This window comes from Melanostigma gelatinosum (genome assembly GCF_949748355.1).
Source record: "Melanostigma gelatinosum genome assembly, chromosome: 11".
Lineage (NCBI taxonomy): Eukaryota > Metazoa > Chordata > Actinopteri > Perciformes > Zoarcidae > Melanostigma > Melanostigma gelatinosum.
The window spans coordinates 20,643,909-20,666,722 of NC_136644.1; the positions used below are offsets into that span (position 1 = coordinate 20,643,909).

At 43.1% G+C, this 22,814-nt stretch overlaps 2 protein-coding genes across 2 annotated transcripts in view; both read right to left on the bottom strand.

Annotated features, from left to right (window-relative positions):
* The window catches only part of LOC306785044 (uncharacterized protein), a 25,987-nt gene extending 9,105 nt beyond the window's left edge, over positions 1-16,882 (bottom strand). Inside the window, exons 1-16 of the mRNA XM_079279270.1 lie at positions 16,633-16,882; positions 9,659-9,729; positions 9,479-9,548; positions 9,269-9,375; positions 9,152-9,182; positions 8,937-9,047; positions 8,394-8,521; positions 8,131-8,201; positions 6,475-6,676; positions 6,094-6,291; positions 5,310-5,612; positions 4,848-5,108; positions 2,991-3,248; positions 2,071-2,430; positions 1,615-1,944; positions 103-450 (exon numbers count right to left, since the gene is read on the bottom strand). Coding sequence (XP_079135396.1) covers positions 103-450; positions 1,615-1,944; positions 2,071-2,430; positions 2,991-3,248; positions 4,848-5,108; positions 5,310-5,612; positions 6,094-6,291; positions 6,475-6,676; positions 8,131-8,201; positions 8,394-8,521; positions 8,937-9,047; positions 9,152-9,182; positions 9,269-9,375; positions 9,479-9,548; positions 9,659-9,729; positions 16,633-16,740 — 2,957 coding nt within the window. The 5' untranslated portion in view covers positions 16,741-16,882. The remainder of the gene's footprint in view (positions 1-102; positions 451-1,614; positions 1,945-2,070; positions 2,431-2,990; positions 3,249-4,847; positions 5,109-5,309; positions 5,613-6,093; positions 6,292-6,474; positions 6,677-8,130; positions 8,202-8,393; positions 8,522-8,936; positions 9,048-9,151; positions 9,183-9,268; positions 9,376-9,478; positions 9,549-9,658; positions 9,730-16,632) is intronic.
* A 1,342-nt stretch (positions 16,883-18,224) lies between these two features.
* On the bottom strand, positions 18,225-22,552 carry uchl1 (ubiquitin carboxyl-terminal esterase L1 (ubiquitin thiolesterase); the record flags this gene model as incomplete). Its single annotated transcript, XM_079279271.1, has 9 exons — positions 18,225-18,825; positions 19,552-19,610; positions 19,695-19,764; positions 20,314-20,361; positions 20,809-20,894; positions 21,203-21,344; positions 21,961-22,089; positions 22,409-22,420; positions 22,520-22,552. 9 exons carry the CDS (start codon positions 22,550-22,552, stop codon positions 18,742-18,744), a joined length of 663 nt encoding a protein of 220 aa, XP_079135397.1. The 3' UTR covers positions 18,225-18,741.
* Between the last annotated feature and the right edge of the window lie 262 nt (positions 22,553-22,814).

Consider the following 22,814-nt stretch of genomic DNA (forward strand, 5'->3'; position numbering starts at 1 on the left):
AGCAGCAGCAGCATTCGTGTTAATGTCACACTTCAGACTGGATGAATGGCAGAGGTAAATCTGAGAGGGTGGAGTGATGAAGACACAAAAGGAGCATCTCACATGATGGGAGGTAGATCGTCGTCATCCAGCCAGAAGGCTTTCCTTCGTGGCTCCCCGTTCACGTCCTTCTTCCTCTCCTCCACCTTTTCCTCAACTCTTTCCTCCACACTCTGTTTTTCCAGCTCTGCCTCCACTTTACAAGTCCGGGCAGTCGCCGGACGGGATGGAGCGGCGAGCGACGGAGAGGAGAGGGGCTCGGTCACATCTGTGACAGAGCTGTTAGGGGTTGTCATGCCTCCCTCTTGCTTTCCATCCTCCTCCCGCCGCCTCTCCCTCAGCCCCGCACACTTAGGGAGGGTTGGGGCTTTGGAGAGCGGCGCCTGAGGTTCCGCTGCCACGTTAACGACGCTGTTAAATCCAGTGACAAGGCCAAGATTACCAGGAAGTACAGCTCAAGGGATAAATCAAGACCGCATCGCAGGCAACAGAAGACGGCAGCTGAAATCTGTTTTCACGATGTTGCACTTCCTAACACACGACAACGAGCTCAAAGACTCAGTATGTGCAGTATGTTCTGCCCCCACCACAGAACAATGAAGGTGAGTAGAATTGTGCTCAAAGCTTTGAAAAATGTAATGTATAAAATTCTAAAGCAACATCTCTCTACAGAAACTGTCAGTTTAGATAATCCATAGATCTTACTGTGATGTGTTGTCACTAGAACTACATTTCAATGAAGATAAAGAAGATCATGAAGACGTGTAAGTCCCCATTCTGTATGTGAGATCAATGTTACACTTCTGGAGTTCCCCTACCAACCAATTATTATCAATTATCTTATGATTGATAAATCAATTGTGTCAGCACTATTAACTTGTGTCTTGGTGTCTAGCAAACGTTGAAAGGTGAATATATCAAAACCCGGAAAATGATCTTAATGAAAAACTATCTGTCTGGCTAGACACCACTACAGGTATGGCAAAAATATGTGTTTGCTATTTTACAGGTTTGTGCTTTCCTAATATTTTCCTCTGAAGTTTTTTGCTTTTGTCATTTGGTATGACTTATACGAGTGTCTCTATGTGATTCAGCAGTGATTTACACTTTAAATACAAAGATAACAGCTGATCACTCCCTACTGAACTAGAACCAAAACAACCAAAGTCATGCCAAACAAAGCCAAGGCTAAACTTCAACAGCAACAAAAACCCGAAGGCCAGATAAGTCCAAACCAAGCACAAACTTTGCCAAGCCATATGAGATCCAGAAGTCAAAGTATCCGACCACAACAACAAATCAAAGTCAACCAGCTCTTTCATATACAAATAATATAAACTAAACCACATCAAGCGTCCAGCTGCAGGCGCTCAAACATGCTGGCATGGAATCAAAACAACAACACAGTCAGGATCAACTATAACTCACCTACAGAGACTTAATAGTGTTAGTACCGCAGGCCATTTCACTTGTACACGTAATCAAACCTTCATCTTTGCCAGTAAAATATGCTTTGTCAGTTGCAGCAGTTGGCCGACACCACAATCTCCTCATCAATCAAACACAGTGAAATACCTTTCACTCGCCATCTTCTCTGTGAGTTTAGGTCTGTTGCGTAGCGGCTTCATTGCAGACACTGGGGCGATGTTGTATTTAACTGATCCAGGGACCGGCAGGAACCGGTTGATGGGCTGGTTTGTTCTGGCCGCTCTCGGTTTTTGGAACGACCCGGTCCTCCGAGCCATCATATCGTCCTTCTCCAGGTCAGGCGCAGGCTCATTTTCATCATATTCATCCTCATCATCTTCATATTCAAATTCGGCGTGAGACGTTGCTCGGATGACAGTCGTGTCGGGGTGAAGTTGAGACGCTTCCATGGGAACTCTGGGCGTCTGTTGCTCGACTCTATGAGAGAAACTCCTGTAGTTGAAATGACTAAACATCAAGCTGGAGAATCTCTTTGAGGATGCAAGCCACTCCAAGCGTGTTAGTGCCTTCTCAAACTGTTAAAACACACAAATCTCAGCCCACCTGACGTTCAGTTTCTTGCTCCTGTCCGCCTGCACGTCCCGTTTGTTCCTCGGAGCAGCGTCAGTGGTGACCTCCCCTTGCGTGCAGCGCTTGGTGCTGGGCAGAGGCAGGAAATGGTTGTAAGTCGCTTTAGCGGTGCTTTGCTTATGGAAAACTCCTGTCCTCCTCGCCATCATGTCATCTTTCTGAGGATCCGGACTCTTGTCCTCTTCCTCATCATCTTCCTCCTCCTCTCTGCTCCATTCATATTGATCCAGGCGTGCGTCCAGCTCAGCGAGAGTAGAGCGGGTGTCAGCTGTGCGGAATGGGAAGTCAGCTGAAGGAGGTGTGTTTTGATGGAGGTCTGCTCCATCTACCTGGCTGTGAGAGCACCACATGAAGCTCAAATTGCAGCAACAGTGATGGATACTATCGTCTTAAAATCCAGGCGTGAACATGCAGAAAAGAAGGCCAAGTGTACAGAATACAGATCGTAAAGAAGGACAAATAAATAAAGGTTAGAAAAAAGAAAAAAACATGCAAAACAATAAATAAATAAAAAAGACCTGTGATAACATTTTAAGCTTTTTGACCATCATAGTCACACGATAACCTCCATACCTAATATGTATATCTAGCTCTACTTGTCACTGCAGCATGTGCATGCATGTGTGTGTGTGTGTGTGTGCCTTTGTTTCCTATCAAAACTACAAGCAAATCAACACAATGCAAAGAGGTGCATCCAAACTAACATATTTACTCATTCAAATAGGCCTGAAAACGTCACAAAACGGCAATGACACGCAATTAAATTAACCTATTTCATTAGTTGTGGAACAGAAAGGGAGCTTTTTATTCCTCAATACAATCCACACTAATGCAATAGACTTTGGAGTCAAGCCATTGCAGCTAAGTTGTCTCGTACTTGCTCTCGTCCATACCTGCGTTCCCGCTCTGAAAGCTGGGAGCCCAGGCCAATGGTAGGCATGGCTACAGTTGCCTTGGAAAGGAGTCGTCTTAGCAACTCCATCTCCTCCCCTTCACTTGACGTGACTGTGTCTATTGGCTGCTCGATCTCAGTCACGGCCCCAAAGGTCACAACTTTGCAGTGACCTCGTCCTGCCTTTGCGGATCCGCTGAAAGGACTCCCATAATTTTTCTCCAGACAAGCTTGACACACAGGGGCCGGGCTAGCCTCACTGTAGATACAATCTCACAAATGAAGACACACACACACACACACACACACACACGCACACAGAAACACACAACAACAGCCCGCAAAAGAGCAGTGGGAAATAAAGAGGGTGGTAAATCATGAGCGACCAGAGACAGAGGATCAGACTGTGAAGACAAAGGAAGGATGAGGTGGAAATGATGAATCAGACAGGAAGTGTGGATGGACAAAAGAGGACAATGCATGGGGTTGTGTGGTTAAATCCCTTTCACGCATACGTACATTCACAACACACACCGAGCTTTTTATCTACTCTAGCTAGCCACATTTTCATGGTAACTGCAGCTCCTCTGGGAATACAAAAAACTCTTTATCCTATCTAATGACATCAGCGCAGAGAGAAAAACAAAGCCGAAGCAGTGCTCGCAGCCAACAATTGCCTCTCTTTTGGTCACACACACACACACACACACGCACACACACGCACACGCACACACACACGCCAATTCCCTGCTCTGTTTCAATGCCTGTCATAGAAGACTGAAGAGGCCTGAAGTGCACAATAGTGAGGAGAATAAACAAGCAGATGAGAACATGGGGAGCAAAAGAGAAAGGAAGAGCTAAACCTAAGGGGACATATAGGTGCTTACAAAAGGATACCAGAGACAAACAGCGCTGAAACTGATGAAATGAATAAATAAATATTCTACTGAAGTGGCTTGACCTTAAATCTCTCTAAAGTAAACTTGATATACTTTGAAGTCTGCACGACTAATGGACGTTTATTCACATTATGGATTAATAATTAATAACCCGTAGATCATTTTTTGGATTACTGATTGAATCCATAATTTTGTACAAAGTGTAAAAAGAACAGTGGGAAATGACATCTTCTATTGTTCTCACTGAACAACAGTCTAGAACCCAAATCTTTTCTAATAATGATAGAAAACATGAAGAAGTAGCAGTAGAAGTAGAAGTAGTAGAACTCTCCTTATTTAAGATTATTGGGCCTTTTTGCTTAATAAATGACTTAAAGTAATTGGTTAACATTTTGGGGAGTGCAATTATCTTCTCTCTCTCTCCGAGAGTTAGATGAGAGGACCGATGTCATGTCTGAAGCCAGTTAGCTTAGCTTAGCACAAAGACTGTAAATAAGGAAACAGCTAGCTTGACTCTGCCTACCAGCACCTCTGATTCGCTAATCAACACATAATATCTTGTGTCTTTTTTGTCCGTACAAACAACGTTATGTTACTAAATAAGCCACTGTGGGTGCGCTGATATTTGATTTTAAAACAGGTGACACAGATAGCGTGATGACACTTGTAAATTGTAGCGGTTTAGAGAGGATTCAACCCAAATGACATTCCAAATAAGGTACAGAATTCCCCATATATTCAACCACTGTTTGTTAAGGCTTAAGAAATATCTAGTGAACGCCATTTGGGTCGTTACTTCATAAAGATTCTCTTCTGCCTGCAATGATCTCCTTAAGACTGGAACTCAGAGTAGAAGCACACACACTGCACATTCTGTCAAGTCATTTTGAAACCACACACTGTCACATATAGCTGCATTTCAGTGCGCTGTGTGCTGAAACAGAGAGTGTGTTGGGCACCTGGGTTCAGTCATCTTGAGTCTTTCCCACTTCTGCATATCTGCCTGGCTCATGGAGGCAGAAACCGAGCTCACTGGTCGGTCCCTTTGAGGGAGGGGCTTACTCTGAGCCCTCCTACGAGCCAAGTCATCCTTCATCTTATTAGGCGTCGCCTTAACCTTCCCCTCTTCCTCCCAATCCTCCTCTTCCTCATGGCGAGGGGCGGAGTTTAAGAAAGAGTTGTCTCTGCGTGTAATGATGTCACGGACTGCTTCTTTCTCACTGTCCATTCACAGCGCCAGTACAGTGGCATCACACGGCACACACGTCACATCAAGGTGAAGCAAGCACACGTCAAACCACAAGTGACCACAACACCCAAAGAGAACAATGAAAGTAGGCGAATGGGAGAGAATATTTAGCAGTAAGTTTGAGAGAACATGGAAGAAAAACGGCGACACACGCAAACAACCACTGGCTAACCTGATCTCCTGCAGTGTTTGCTGCGAGGCTCGTCGAATGCCTTCCCAGCGCTCTCGGTCTTTCCTGCTACAAACAGGTGGAGGGACAAACTGATGCACCTTGGGAGCAACGGGGCTGCGATGGGCTCGTCTGGATGCCAGGTCGTCTCTACGAACATCCGGAACTTTCCGCCCCTCTGCCTCCTCTTCCACCTCAGAGGAGGAGTCCCACGCAGATTTCTGAGAGCTCAAAAAGTCATTTTCGCAGCGAAGGATGATGTTTGGGGATGGTGACCTCACTTCCTGTTCCTCCAGTGTCGGAGGGCTGGGGTTAGAGACGAGATGGGGTGGCAAGGTAATGTCAGAGATTATCAAAGATCCATCGATTGTAGCAACGTCGCAACACGCGGAGTTCGGATCTGACATGCGTCCACCAATATTGTAATATGGCAAGGTCCCGTTACATCAAGAAAATACCACACCAACTTGGAAGTAATTCATGGCCATCGAAACCTCTGTTGAAATATTAATGACTGAAAGGATTTAAACGAACCTCAGCCGTACGTTAAACACAGCACAGTAGCGAGCAGTTAGTCAGACCTGCAAACGCACTCATTAATAAGCCAGATTGCTTCTGCCAGATAGCTACACAAACCAAAAGTCAAACCTCAGCACTCGTGTGAATGGAGCACCAGGTAAAGAAAACCCACAAACAAAAATTACCATCGTCGTGATCCGTTAGTGAACACGACCAAAACTGTCAAACCACAGCAGCGGCGGCGTCTCTCATGCCCCTCCTCTCTGACCTGCTGAAGCGAACGGCAACAGGCAGAACTTTGACTCCTGCCTTCTCCACCTTCTTCTGCTCCAACACTTCCTGAGTCACCGCCTCCTCTTCGTGTGTTAGTTTTTCCCCATTATTCTCAGGTGCCCAAGTGACAGTCTTGGGAGTTTTGTGGTGAAGCCGGGTTCTCTTGAACTGCTCTGAAGGGGCTTGAGGCTGACTGGGGAACGGTGTGTAATGGCAGGGAAAGATTAGGGATGAGGAAGTTTGTGTGTCGTGTGTGATTTACCTTTTCCTTCAGCTCAATTTGTGGATTTTTTCCATTGCAGCACTAAGTAACATGGGTATAAAATGCATAATTTGCATCGGAGTTATTTAAAGCACTGATTTGTTGGTCCATTACCTGCGCTGCTCTCCTTCCTCCGTATGTGGTTTTCGTCGTGGAGTCGGGACGTAGGAGCTGGCGTTGGTTCGGTTGGGAAGAAACTGGTTAAAGGGAACGGAGATTCTCGATTCACTGCTGGCAGTCCGTCTGGCCAACATGTCATCCTTTCGCACATCTGGCCTCCTGCTGGAAGCATCGGCCTCCGAGTCGCTGCCTCGCCCTGGGCAGAGAGCAATGGAGCATAATAGAGAAGTGAAGAGAGGGAAGGTTAGAAAGTCAGGAATTATTTTAATTGGGCCTTGCATAATAACGTCTGTAAATGCCGAACGATATTCAAGACATATTAGCTCCATTTTGTTCATAATATCTCCAACGCTTTACCAATTTGCTCCATGTCAGTAAGAACAAAAACACTTTTAAATTAAACGGGATATTCATCTTAAATGTCTCGACACTTTAAAGCTTTTTAGGCATTTACAGTGACACCACACGGCAAAATCAGCTCTGTTTGTCCATGGGTCTGCCTTTCTACCACCATATTAACTTTGAAAAGACTGACATTGCAGTTATGTGTCTCTTAACGTTTTCCCATCCCACAATCGTGTCTGTAATAATAACAAGTTAACTCCCGAAAAGTCTGATAGGCAAGAACACAAGAGCACTCAGACAGATATTAAACAAACTCCAAGGTTAGTTCAATTTATTTGAAAGAGATTGATGGATTATTATCAACATTTTGAGTGTTCTCACATTTTACCTAAAAAATAAAGTAGTTTAGATGTTTGGCTAAACTGTTGGCTTGTTACAAGCGGTCTGATTTGTCCCCAAATCTCAGCAACTGCTTTCGGTGAGTACAGTGTTAATATAACCAAAACTATATAACTCAAGTTATAGTAAACCAGAATAATTATTTAAAGGTAGACGCAACACATCTATGAAGTATTCTGCAAACACACAGAGAGACAGAATCCCGTGTCTTTCTTTCTTGTTGGGTAATACATATTAGTTAAGGTAAGGCAGTACACTTCCTCTGTGGCCTCCTGGGAATGTGGGGAAGAAGTCTATTCCTGGCTCTGGAATAGCGTTTTTCTTGTCACCCTGCTGCACAAATATTATACTGTCAGCATAAAAGACACAAACAGGATGCCTGTGACACTCGCCCTCAAACACACACACACACACACAGACTGACATACGACAGGCAGGATGTTGACCTCAGCCTGTGTTTCCCAGGTCCAAATCTGTAGTGATTGCTACTCAGACCAACAGCTGCTGCATCTGGGGCACTCACACACACACACACACACACACACACACACACACACACACACACACTTACACACACACACACACACACAGTGTCTGAAACGTTCAGCTGCTGGCCATAACATACCAAGGTTAAAACCCCAACATGTTAGAGAACAGCAGTCAGGCTATTTATGGATGAGTGAGTGGGTTATGTTTTGCTGCTTTAAAGGACTAGTTCAACGTTTTTAGGAAATAGGCTTATCTGCATACTTTCAGAGAGTCAGACGAGAAGATAAATATCCACTCTCATGTTTGTACGCAAATCCCGGGGCTAGCTTAGCTTAGCATGAGGCACGGAGAAACAGCTAGCCTGGCTCTCTTTTATTTTTAACTTTTCCTCCTTAAGAGACATTTATCAGAACTAACCATCGCCGTTGCCTCGATTCACCACATCAGGAGAAGGGCTGTGCTGTGAGCGAGAGCCAAAGGAGTCCAGACTGTCAGAAACAAAAGGAAACAGATTTATTTTTAAAAACATATTACTGTTCAACATTGTAAAATCACATGAGGGTTTTCTATCAATGGTTTGGAATTGAGTTTCAAGTCAACAGCTGTATTTAACCTCTCATCAGCAATCTGAAATAGCCCTGGTGTGTGTGCCTGTGGGCGTCTTGACAGATGTCTCTCACCTGTCTAGGGAGTTGTCGCGAGTGTGTCGTGGTGGAGACAGAGAATCACTCCTCTCCGAGTCCCAGCAGTCGTATCCGCTGTCCCTAACGCTGCGCTTCTGTGAACTGTCGCCTCCTTCCTCACTCTCCTGTAAAACACACACAAAAACACACATCAGGCATTAGGAGAATATCGGGAAAAAGTAGGGAAGATGCATAGAGAAGCTCACTTTAGAGAAAAAACATGGTTTGAGATATTGATTGGAAAGGAGCCAAAGGAAGAAGCCAGGTGGTCTTGTTATTTTAATAGACTTCCAATTGATCAAATAGATAAAATGTGCAGAGCCAACTCTTATATCCTGTTTCTCTTTTTGGTCTCTCCCTGAAATAGGAGTAGCTGTGGTGTAACACAAACAAAAATGTGTTTGTGTCCTGTGTCTCTCCTGCCCCCCCCCCAACAAAAACAGGAAACTAACAAATGCACCCCCTGCACCTCCTCCACGCTGCTATCTGTCTTTCTGTGTGTCCCTCTCCTCCCCCGTCCTCTTCACTGTGTTCACTCACCACCTTCATGTGAGCAAGAAGCCCTTCAAACTCCTTGAGGTTGAGAGTAGGGCCGCTGTAGGATGCGCAGCCGCTGGCAGCCTTCCCAAGCCAGAACACAGTGTTCAGCACCTGAGAGACACAGATTCAAGGGTTTCATGTATATTCATAAATGCTAACATACTGGCATCGAAGATGAAGCAAGCAAATTAAATGAAAGGGCAATAATTACTCACATTTTTTATTTTGCGGTTGCAGTCAGAGTCCCTGATGAGAGAGAGGTGTGTTACTGTCGTGAGAACAACATTCAAATGTACATAAACAGGACAAAGAAGCCACAGGAGCCTATTTACTTGAGGTTAGCTCGTATGGAAGTGTCTTGCAAGTCCCCGGGGTCAAACAGCTGGGAGCTCTTCAGGCCCAACTCCTCACAGCCCCGCAGGAAGACTGACAGGTTGTCCTACAAGACAGACAGCAGGGGACCACAGACAGTCAGAGTTTATCACTTTGATGAAGCGGCTGGTTTACAAGGACTAATGTCACACTGGAGAGTGTCTTCTTACCAGTCCAGCGATGGGGGTAGGCAGTCTGTTGATCTTCTTGACCAGCCCTGGTTTGATTGCACTCAGCAGCCTGAGTGGAGGAGGGGAGAAGCAGAGATTTATTGAGTTTTAGAGGAGGTTATGTATGTTGTTGCGACTTCAGACATCAAAAACCGAGTGGGGGTGATGTCAGGGGCTTACTCGCATAACAGGATGCCGTTCTCCAATCCGCTGCGGAAGTCCTTGTCGCCAAAGCTCTTGCCCGTAACAGCCTGGAGGACAGGAAGAGACAGATGTGAATGTTATGTTTGAATAACAGATTCATCTGTTGGTTATTTTCTGATTAATCAATAAATTGGGGGAAAAAAATGTTCCCGTCACGTTTCTAGAACCCAGGGTGATGTCTTCAATTTGCTTGTTTTGTCCAAAATCTAAAGATATTCGATTTACAACGATATAAAGTATCAAATTCTCACATTGAGATGGGTGGAAGCAGAAAATGCATTTTCTTCTTGACAATGACAGAAAATAAAAAGATTCGTTTTGTGCAGATATCGATATTACTAAATAAAGTATTTGATCTGTTAATAAATTATAATTATTGACAATTCATTTATCATTTCAGTCATTTCTCCCACATAAATGCAAGATATTCTTTGGTTCCAGCTTCTCAAATGTGAAGATTTGCTATTCCTCTCTGTTTTGTAACATTGTAAATAAAATATTTTGGCGTTTTGAAGATGTATTTTGGGCTTCTGGTACTTCTTATGGGGTCCCTGCTTCCTGACATTTGTGAGTTTAAAGGAGGCGTAAAGTAATTAAAAAATAATCAACATATTAATCAACAGTGAAAATAGGTATTATTTGCAGCCCTAATGCGATCGCTATAATTAACAGATACATATCAAGTATAAAAGTGATTGAAGTCTGTTGAAATGTGCCCCACTGTGTCCCTGACAGAGGAACCTGCTGCTGCCCGGTTCACCCATCCCCCAACATTTTTTGCTTCAGTAGAAACCAAATTAGAGTGACGCCAAGCCACTGACACACTGCTCTGTGCCCTCATTCCAGTCTCCCTGATTTGGATGCACACAGTCGTAGCCCGATCGCACGATAACCTCAATCCTCCAACCTCGACTCCAGTTTGCAGCCTATCCTGTAGTAGAGGCAGGAGAGGAGGAGGAAGCTAACATTGACACACTAACACAACACCAACCCACACACACACACACGCACTGATTTCTAGATCGGTTGTGTAACCAGCAGCCAAAGGTGAATGAAAGAAAAGAGAGATTTCACTCTTTGGACTTCTAATCCAGATTAGCATGGATTATAGTTTGCACCAAAACTGTTAACTGCAGGCTGCAGTATGCTCTTATACATTCAAATAACCTACATTTACTCTGAGCCAATATGACAGAATGTGTCTGCAACTGACAAAAATAATAATCTGAGGTTACTTTGACGGCAAAATACTGGAGTCCTTTTGCTTCTTTGCTTTATCAGTCTTTGTCTCGTCTTTATTTCTAGTGATATGCATGATTCATTTCCATTATCCATGTACAGTTCTGATGCACGTGTACCACGTGCATGATAAGAACACACACACACACACAAAGTGCATCTGCAGCTAAGAAAATAGCCTATTGTTTTATCGTTATGTAGGTGATGACCAGATGTTTCCCATTGTCATCTTTTTATTTTCCCATTCTGTTATCTCACTCACACACACACACACACACACACACACACACACACACACACACACACACACACACACACACACACACACACACACACACACACACACACACACACACACATGCACACACACAGCTGCTGGCATATGTCATGTTTATTCAGGTTTGACTCCAGGTCTTTGAAACATTTACAGCATGGTCATGCATAATTGACGGATAAAAGAGAGTACTGCACCGAGTGACAGCAGGACAAATGTGTTTGTGTTTCATGTAGGTGGTGTGTGTGAGAGTGTGGGATGCAGGACACAGACAGTGGGTGGGGGTGGGGTGGTTAATGATTGGTTATGTGTAAAATGCTGAAACTGAAACACAGTTATTAGACACAGCGACTGATGTTTTGGATGAAAAGGTCTAGAAAATGTAAGCAGAGGACAAACGATTGTGTGTGTTACTGTAAGAAAGAGACACACAGCTTGTATGTGTGTTAAGTGAGCATCCACGCCTGCCACAAAAACACAGCCAAAGGCCTTGGGGGTATTTCAACGCCAGCAACGGTAATTCGAGCCTCCCTCGCTTCCTCTCTGTCCCCATGGTGGATTGCTCTGCTCCGTGTGGGTGAATGGCAGCAGCAGCTACCATTTAAACCCTGAGCTGGGACTGTGTGTGTGGGGGGGTAGAGGAGAAGCCGAAGTAGGCGAAAGTACCATTTACTTAATTTTTACAGTTTTAACAACTTTAAAAACATGGAAAGAATGAGAGGCTAGAAAAACAGAAAGTAGGAGAGGAGAGAAATGTGCAGTACATCAAGTTAGGTCTAATGTGTTGCTGTAACGCATTAAAGCCATGAGACAGGATGTTGGTAATAATAACATGGGGCCATGCTGCTGACAGTTTGTTGATTATGTTCATCATGGGACAGTTAGGTCTCCTGAGTTGACCCTAGGTTTGTGGCTCTCATGTGTTACCATAACCATTGGAGTCACAGAGATGAGCATATATAAATAGATGATAAATAGAGTGTTTGATAATAGTTGCTGTTCTTAAGATGTATATAACACTTTGGATAAAAAAGACCTTTCACATGTTTCTGAAGTTGATTTCCCGAGACAGAGGCCAGAAATAACAATTTATTTTCTGGTTTTGTAATACACAAGAACCTCAGAAAAATATAGATGTTTATTTTTGTCTGAAAATATAAAATAACAGAAAGCAGTCACAGACAAACATGTCTGTCAACACAACTTTTGGTTTACATCGTACAAATTTAGCGAGGTCATATATCGTCTGTGTTTGGATTCAGAAATAAAAGTTGCAATTTGGGAAACAAATGGAAGATCCTTTCATCTGTGAAGCAGACAGTACAAATGGTTTGAGGACTCTTGGAAAAGAAACAAAGTCTTGTTTAATAACCTAAAGCAGATGCTTTGGTTCTGTGGTGTTGATGCACGGGAGGCAGAACTAGGGCTGAATGTACTTTACTTCCAGTAAAGCCAGTTGATGGAGATGTTGACGGTTAGAGCTCCAGTGTGATCCACAGACTGTTTTTATTTGCGGTGCTGCAGAAGCATTAGCCTTTCTACAACGCGATCCCGTGCTGTAGGCACTAATGGACTAACGTGACATGCAGAGAAGAGGAGAAGACACTAAAGAGGAAAAAAACATGAAAGAGAAAGAGCGATTTAAAGTCATAATCCAGATGGAGGATGAGTTTAATCTGGATCAGAGTAACGAACCAGTGACTCAACACTAGAAAACATCTCTTCAACTGCTGAAAATTGATATTTGTTCAATATGAGGAACAAAAACACCTCCGTGTAATCCAAGCACACATACTGTACTACATATCTTTATAATAGTAAAACAAATTAGTGGTAAAAGCATACAAGTTAATTTATGGTGACGATTAGGAGTTATCATAGCAAAATCACTGCATGTAGTACTTTTAAGTCAATTAAATATATATATATGTATAATGTGGCAAAAAATGATATTTTAAACTGATGTTTTTAATATGCCTTTGTATTTCACTCTGCACTGTACATAGAACTGTAGTCATACTTATTCAACATACTTAGTTGCTGTTAGTTGTTTGTTATTAAATCTGTATTTTACCTTTTTTATTTTGTGCAACTGAAGTAAATTGAAGTATAAAGTACAACATTAAGGAAATGATTTGACTCTGTTTGTGTGCACTTCAGGGTGCATTGCATCCTAAATAGGGTACAGTTTAGTACTCAGTCAAAGTTGAAACAACACAAACGAATGCTGCTTGAAAATTCTGCACGATGCTAATCGGAGCCAATCCATCATGTAGCATGATGCAGCATGCTGATGCTTTACAAAACACGTTGAGATGTCTGTGGCCAATCTGCGACTATTCTGGCTTCACCAAAAACAACAACATTGAGGCATGAAAGACGTCTCCGTCAACAGCAAGTCTGTGTCATAATTATCTCACATTCTTTCATACAGTATTCGATGCGTGGAAAATCCCATGAATCCCTGCTCTCAGACACAGCTGGCTGTCTGAGACCATTGCAGTTAATCTGCCTCGGCCAGACAGCTGTGACATCTGGCACACACACGCACACAAGCACACACACACAGACACACACATTCTTCCATTTATTCCCTGCGTGACAGACGCCTAACTCTTGCTATGTACTGTATGCCGGTGGCAGCAGAGGTTAATTGCTGTCCCTAAAGTTAACTTTGTGTTTCTCTAAGCCTGTGCAACTTTAAACTGCTCAACGTCACATCCAACAGGTGTGAAGCACAGTCGATGGTGCGCATCAGCTTTGAGACGGTCTAATCCCGCCTTGTCTCGTTTTTTAAACAGATAGAAAAGGTCTCGTCTGTGCCAGTTGTATTTTCTGCTGGGGTCACGGGGTGATATATAGCCTACTGCTTTACTGCCCCCCCCTGGAAACAGTGACACCTGAGAGCCTGCCCATGTTATGTTCCCATAGTGACCAGTGTCACCCAACCGGGGCGTGCCTGAGGAGTGTGTGAGCAGTATCATGCATCGCTGATTGACATGTGTGTGTGTGCATACGCTTTGCATACTCTTACAGACATGGCAACACAGGCTGAAAATGCTGCATGGAGCGTAGTGCAGTATGGTATACCCTGAATCATCCCCACCTGTGAGAGCACATAAATACAACACTCAAAATAGAGTCAGCCTGGACGGACTGAAAATAACTGGAGAATTAGGAGACAGGAAGACGACAAAACAAGTGGGACAACGAGCAAAGACAACGCAGGAGAGATTAAGACTTAAGAGGCCAGCATTAACCCGAGACTACGCTGCTGATGTTACGAAGTATGTTTTTAAGTACAGACCACAATGTGTCCATTGCGTTCAGTATCAAAACGTGTCAATAATTGTAAGTTGAAGCCATTTTTGTAGTTCTCAAAAAACAATCATTGTGTTTGAATGCTTGGATGTACCAAAGACAACTGTACTGAATGATAAGTTTGAGTTAGCCACAGGTGCAAAAGTAGATTTGAGTACGTTGTGTTTCAGAGAAACAGAACATTAAATTAAGAGTCGAGCTGGCTTTTGTTTTTACCTCTGGCTATATTTGTTTCTTGTAAATGTTTGTATCAACGGGGAGGAAAAACTGCATTCTGTAAAAACAAAAAAGATGGTTGTAATGTTATTTATCTGGTGTTTGGAGTGAAATTTGTGATAACGTGTTTATAGCTGACACCAAACTCAAGCACCGTATTGGTGCCAGTATAAAATGTTCAAACAATGTCCAGTTCTAACCATCAATTAGTGAAATAGTATGCTGAATACAACACGGCACTTTAAAGGTTAAAGGGGCTCTATTTTTTGGAGACGTGTGAGAATTACTAAAAGCCAAGCTGATAACTTAATCCATCTAACTGGAATATATACGCCATCCTTTCTTGTGATTGAGGGCACAAGTATGATAAGTAAGAGACATCATTCATTGAAGGGGCAACTGTGCAAGTTTGGTGGAAGAGTATCTGTGCATAATATCTCTAAAGCAAATATAGGCCAATACTCCGCACAGACAGAAAAGCCTTTGTTCATAAATGCTGATCATTTAGATTTCCGTGCACTGTATTTGGGACACTTGACAGATCTAAAGTGGGTGGATGGGAAACGAATGATCGACTTCTGTGGCCTCTGGAATTCTAAAAGTAATCATGGAGGAAAGATGGCAAACTGTTCAACTTTGACAGACCGATAAATAAAAGAAAACAATCTTTAGTTGCCACCCCTCTCCCACTGGTTGGGACCAGTTCAGCCCAAACCTGTTTAATTCCTTGTGATCAAATATTTTTTTAGAGGCCTAAATAGGTAAAACTATCAAGCTTTGCTTTTATATCCTCTTAATAAGTCTAATAATGTATTTGTCAACCCCTTGTGTCCTTACCCCGGTTGATAACCACCGTTATAAACAGTATAGCATCTTTAATACTGTTTGGATGATTGTTTATTCTGATTTAGAGCAATTAACATATGTTTATTTGTTCCGTTTTGCATGTCTTAGCCTGTCTGTCATCTTACTACTTCTATAACAATGCAAATAAGCATTATATCTCTGCGTTTTATTATAATTGTATGTCAGGACTGGGTTGTTACAGTCTGGCAATGACTTTCACATTTGTCAAATAACAGATCTATAAACTATCCAGCTTCTTCTTCTCCATCTACCACAAGCGTGTAGTAGACCGGCTTGTGGGAGTCATGTGAAAACACAGCCAAGGTGTGAAGTTAAAGCCAAAACTTTCACATTAAAGTATAATCGTGTTGTACAACCAAGCCTTTGGTTTGTTTCCCAAATCTGAGATTGTTGTTGGCAGGTATAGCTCGGGGACATGCGAAAAATAGGTCATAACGCAGCTCCACGGGCAAAAAGAATGGTGATTCACCACTCAGGCTTATATAGAGGCGTTTTTATCCGAGCAGATGATGGTGGAAGCGATGCAGCAAACCGCAAACGATAATCTCATCCGATGCGATCAACGGTCGGTAGGGGCCTACTGGTTACAGCATCTCATGCGTTAATACCATGGCAACCGGAATCCACTCGCGCACGAAGAAGGGGGCGTCACACCTTTATAGCAAGTCAAAATAAAAACATTGATCCTAATCTAACGGGAATGGCTACTTTGAGATGATTACATGTATGTTTTGGTCGGTGTTTAAAGTCCCCACCGTGCTCATGTGTGTGTTTTCAATAAAACCAAGAGACACATGTGTTAAAACTTTTGGCACATATGGTCGTCCACGTGCCCCAGAGCCGTTGTCCCACACGGTAAGCGGACACTGCGTCGTCCCTACAAACAGGTGACGACGCACCGGTGCTGTGGGTATTTTTATCCCCCAGTGTGGTGCGTTTCTGTCCCCGCTGCGGTGCAGCAGCCCCCCCCCCCCCCCCTCTCTCTCTCTCTCACTCTCTCCGAGCCTCCCTGAGCGGTCACTCCTTCACTTACCTCTATCCATTTCTGTGCCTCCAGACACGCTGGTTCGGGATGGTTCGGCCCCGGCTCGTCCATCGGCGAAGCATCCGGGTCATCTCGACCTGCAGAGGGGGTAGCCATCTCCGGACAGGCCGTTTACCGAGGACCAGAGTGTGTGTGCGTGCGTGTGTGTGTGGATAAGATGAGTTTGTGGTTCTCCCCGCCCGCTCCGTAAAGTCCGTTGTTATCCTCCTCCTCGCTTTCTACCGTCGACCGCCCCGCAACTCCACACACCATGCAGTGCGTTGCGTAGCTCTCTCGTGCTCCCCCCGCGAGTCCTGCTCAAACTGAGTGTCGGGGGGGGGGAAAGCTTCTCGCGACCCCGTCACTGCAACACGAGCCACGCGCTAAAAATAATGATTCTTGTAGGCAGCCTGACTACGCGAGGCTGCCGCCGCGCATTTTGTTTAGACGTGAACGCGCAGGCAGGAATCTATGCGGGGGAGGTCGAGAGAGATAGAAAGCAATAGAAGAGAGAGAAGGATGGGGGAGCTGTGAGGTCTGTTTGAGTCCATGAAAGTAAGTCCACAAAGATGCACATGCACCAAAAGAGTCAGAATTATTTAATGTTCCCACATTTTATTTGCTTAGTTAATTGTTCAATTAATTAGTCCCAGGGCTGCTGGATTACCAAAGACAAAAATGTACCCTGGGGCCTTCAGACCCTATAGGGACGTTGTTAATTTAGTAAATTAAATAACATTAATTTGGTGTCAATACCTTTATTATTTCAGTTGATATTGTGGTACATATTCCTACAAATAAGTGTGTTTAATCAAATTACTACAAACTAACATAGTAAACCTGGGCAAAATGTAAAGAACCTGCCCTCTATAGATGGCAGCTGTGTGTGCTCTGTAGCTGGCGGGTACTTAAGGCAACAAGATATCTATTTACTCTTTCTTGTGGCAAAATAATAATTGGTTGACCTTTAAGTGGATACATTGAAAATATAGAGTCTATAGATCTACAAAGTGCACGTTCCTCAGAGCATAATGTTAACTCCAACAGGATGCTAAAACCCACCAAAATGGCCTTACTGACCTCAAATATAGCTACAGCCCTGTCTTTAAGTTACTATAACAAAGAAGTATGCCTAAACTCTTACTAACTGTATTTCAGAGACTGACCAAAGAATGGTTTGGCAGTCAGTAATCAGTGGCGTTGATAATAAATGCATGCACAGGATTTTGGTATACATGTATGCCTTTTCACAATCGCTTTTGTCTTTATCTAAACAGAATCCTGTCATTTAAGTCAATACACTGTACCTGCTGTTATGCAACACAGATAAAAAAGGTATTGCGTCGATATCCACAGGGATGAGTGGACTGACCACACAATCTATCGACAACTCTGTGGTCCCACACCTCCCGTTTCATCCCTTTACAGGACGAGCCCCAAACTGTGAGAGCCACAGGACATCAACCACTTCATCACCTCATGTGACAGAAGAATGAATGAATGGGCAGTCGGCTAAAAAGCAGGCTGGTGTTTGGGGGGGGGGGGGGAAGAAGTCATGTGAGGGCTATAGACGAGTCAAGAGCCAGAAAGACGCATGTAAGTCCAATGGTTGCTTTATTGAATTCCCACAGCTGCTTCACCAACAGAACTACAGCAACATAGTATTTGAAAGGTGCATAAAGGTAAACAATTAGTGCACATCCTAAACATACAGTACCATCACCCTGCAACAACTCAACATAGAGCAGCACTGTATTTTAAACAGTCCGTAACGTGTTTGGACATTTTGTATTTGCTGTGTTTAACTGGCACACTAAGTGTATTTTGACTATTTGTAGATGAAGTGAAAATCAATCATAAAAAAAAAAATTGCTGAACGATATCACATAAAACAGACACGCTTATATCAGTTTGTGTCAGCAGAACAAAAGGGTTTGATGGTGAGTTTGCGTTCATGTGTGCTTTGTTCATGAGATGAAAGAACAGTATGTGTCAACAATGTGCGCTTTATAGTGCATAGTGTCTGCAGATGTGTGGGTTCACAGGTCGTTTCTGGGCGTCTGCTCATTGTGTTTGCCATGACAATGCTTCAGGACATTTTGGTTTCCTACCGAATATCTAACTGTGACAAAGAGCCACCGCGGAGAAACGGACCTCGCCTTGCTCCCTCTCCATGAATCCACGGCACACTTTGGCTGCATCCTGGGCATGTATGAAAAGGAGAAAGAAGAAAGTAAATTGACTGTGTAAAACTTTTAGTTAGTTACATTAACTTATGTTTGATCCACTGTATGTAAAACTAGAAATACTGCACTTTTTAACTTTACTACATTTCTGACATCTGAGGTTACTCGGCTAAATGTTGTATACTCCCTAGTGGGTGTATACTATAGCATTAAAATATCAATACTGTAATATGAGGCTGTTCAAATGTGGCTGTATTCATATAGCTTGTATATACACACACACACACACTGTAGCGCCTTAAGTAGTCCACAAAATATTGTAACATTTAGATCACCATTTGGTCAAAACAATTACATGATCATTTGGTTTTGGCAAACATTGCCCACTCACAAACTGGGACGAAACGCATTTCGTTTTATCAGTCATCTTCCTAGAGAGCTTAAGTTATGAATCTAATATCTAACAAAGAGAGCTGATGTTCACGTCTTACAGTGGTGGTTCAAGTATAAGGTGAAACATAATATTGCTTAAGTTCTAAATATCCTTTATGATCCCTATTTGAGATTTGAGAGTGTGCATTTGCAAAGTTTATTGATCGAGTCAAGACACTTGGGAACGGCCACTCCCTTTTCCAGTTCATACCACCATGACTCATCACAGACCGAAATAAACTTGGCTAACAATCCTATTTCAACATTTACAGAATGGACACCAGCTGTGAAAGAATAACTATAGTTTTACCGTTATGAATGACTCCTCTTTGGTAGCTCCGTGCTTCACTGGTCCATTCATTCTCCCATCTTAGGAACAAATAAGATTATAAGATAAGAATCCACAACATGGAAACACATACAGGACTGTACACAATGAGTCGACGTGCTTACCAAATTCGTAAAGTTGGCCATTTGCATTGACAAAGGCGATAAAGTGGAAGTTCACTTTATCGGCTTCGGGCTGCGGAAGTTCAGGCGGGAAGAATTAATATTCAGAGTAAATACTGCAATACAAAAAGGCTTCAGAAAAGACAAACTGAAAGGTAACTGGTTCACACACAATTACAAAGTCTCTCATCTCTCCGTTTCCCCTTTCACAACAGGGATGCAGGTCAAACCCACATCAGGATCTATTTGAATGAGTGAACGCGCATCAACTGACTCTTTCATGAACCTTCTCTCGACCAGGGTTGGATGCCGGTCGGAGGCTGCCCAGCTTTGGTGAACTGGCATTGCCACAAGGAACAGAAATCAAGTAAACGATGCTAGTTTTTAACCGACTCGCTAACTAAAGAGAGCGAGAGCTCACACATGGGCAATCAGGAGAAAAAGCATATAGACAAACAGAAAGGTGAAACTGAACTTTCTTTGTCTGGTAATTAATCATTGAAACTCCAGATTTATACTCGTATGATTGAATCAAATGTGGGTTGACAGACTTCCATCTAGTATCAGAAAGGGGAATATGATGTAATCCATTAGCAGTTGATATTGTGGTTAAGCATCTTACCCTACACTGGCCCTGCACTGCAACCTCATTGTGAACCTCCCAGATTGCCTACAGAAGAAAATGTCAGAACATGTCAGTTGAATACTGCTAAAACAAAATCAGGTGTGACGACATATTCTTAATAGTGAATTCTGTAATCAGCTACTAAGGGTCCTGTAGAGTGACATAGATTTAGTGGTGTGTGGCGCCCCCAAGTGGGTAAAACAAAACATGTAGGTTATGCATAACAGAACGTGCAGAAATTAGGTGTTTATATCAGTTGTTAAATGCAAAGGCATTACATTTGAAGTTAATTTATCACTGTCATCTATCACTTATAAGTCTATATAAGACAGTAACTATATACGGCCTCAGATCATTAGCTCATAGACAATTAAATCTCACCGATACCAGAAAAGATATTTTAGCCTCTGCTGATTTGTTTTCCCACTTCATGAAACAGCTGCATCTCCTTTCTTTAACAATCAATATCCATAACAGAAAACAGCTTCTTACCTGGTTCTTCTCCAGATGTTTGGCACGGTCATCAGCAGACATGTTTGCAGTCTCATCTAGAAAATTCTTCAGGGCAGAGCCACTATCTGACAAGACCCAAACATTAAGGTACCGGTAATCAGAAATATAATATGCAATTCATTCACATTAAAATATCCTAAATCACAACCTGCCAGACTAACTAACTGCATTGCCAATCATCAGTGAAAGTTGTATGAAGCACTTGTTATAGTCTAATTTTTCAGCCACAGAAAACAATGTGCATTAAAAGTAATTTATGGGTTGTAATTTGAAATAATGACAGCAAGATATCTCGGCACTGTGAATAGAAACTGCTGTGTCATTCATACAGACCAACTACTATGGTGCCAGTGCTCGTTTGATCCGCACTCACCAAATGTCATTTTGCTTTTGTTGTTGGCTACAGCATGCAGCAGGGCGATAGTGCCACAGGAATTGGCTGCAGTCTGCTTCAGGAAATAAACCTCAGAGCCGTCGGCAACCTTGTCTGCCTGCTGCTCCCTAAAGGACTCATGCTGCAACACACACGGATAAGAGCACGGTCATGGTTGTCAGATTGAGCGTCGTCATGAGCAACTGCCCACATAAACACAGTGCGCAGTCAGTTATGTCACTTTAAATGTTTGTGTGGATACGGTCAATATTGGAAACGGCAATCAACCAAAATATAGAAATGTTGACAACTTATAACTCATGGCATTAATAAAGCAAAAATATTATGGTAAATTTAATGAGGCATTAGAAGAAATCATCGTGACCTCTTGGGATCTGTGATGGACATTTTTCACAATCATCGGATATATTTTAGGTTAAATTCATTGTTAGTTGTTGCTTTATTTGGGCTGTTGACTCTGGGGATGTGGTCTGGATTCCAGGCTCAAAATACAAGCACATATGAGAATGATAGTGTAAGTTTAACAAGATAACTGGACCTTATATTGTTATCCTTGCTTCCATCACAGCCTCCCGCTATTCTACCGGTCACATAACAATAGAGCTCTTACTCCCTCTGTATCCATGCCCTCCCTGCACCTCAATCTAACCCCACCCGAGACAGCCTGCATCAGTTGCTCACCCCACCATTCCATTTTCAGGAAGTGGTCTCCACTTCCAGTAAACCCATTATTTTACCTGTTGTGTCAGTGGGAAGAGCAGCATCAAGGCACAGCATGGTTTAGGGACGGCAGATAGTTGCTCCCCCTCCAGACCCAGCACGTCAACAAAGCACCAGCTTTCACCCACGCCTAGCTTGCTCATTATCTGAAAACACACAAGACAGGACAATAACACAAAAATAAGAGGACCTAAATGCACATGGAAACAGCTGAGGTCTTGACATATAAATGATGCCTCCACTCCTTGGGGTGTTGAAGGATGCTGCGTTGTGTTGGTCCAGCAGGGCCACACCCTTTAGCCTAGTCACTAGGCTGGGGATGATGCTGCCGCAGGTCTTTTTTTTATACCAGTTTAACTGCCCCTCATATCTAGCTAGCTACTCTAAAACTTACCTGACAGTAGAATCAAGCAGTTAACGTTACCAACACGTCGCCATTGCTTAGTTAGCTTAACAGTTTCTCACCTTGTTCAGCATCTGAAACGACATAAACAAGAGCGAGGGCACAGGTGAGTTTGCGGTTTGAAAACGTTACGGTGTTAAAAAGTTAACAAACCGAAGTTATTCCCCTCCCACCTCGGGGTTGATCTCCATTGGGGTCCACTCCATTTTTAAACTGTTTCGACGTGACTCCGCGTGTTGTGTGTGCTTCCTTTGCCGGTTTGTAGTCGTCAGTGAAGTTACAGCGCGTGCCCATATTTTATGCTGCCGGTCATACCACTTACCGGCAGACAGGGGGGTGTCCTCGATCAAATAACTGGTGATGTTCCATATTTAAAAGGCATTCTGAGAAATATCAAAGGGATTTGAAATGCTAGGTTTTTGTTGCTACATATCTATTTATGTAGTTACATCCCAGATGAGATATTTC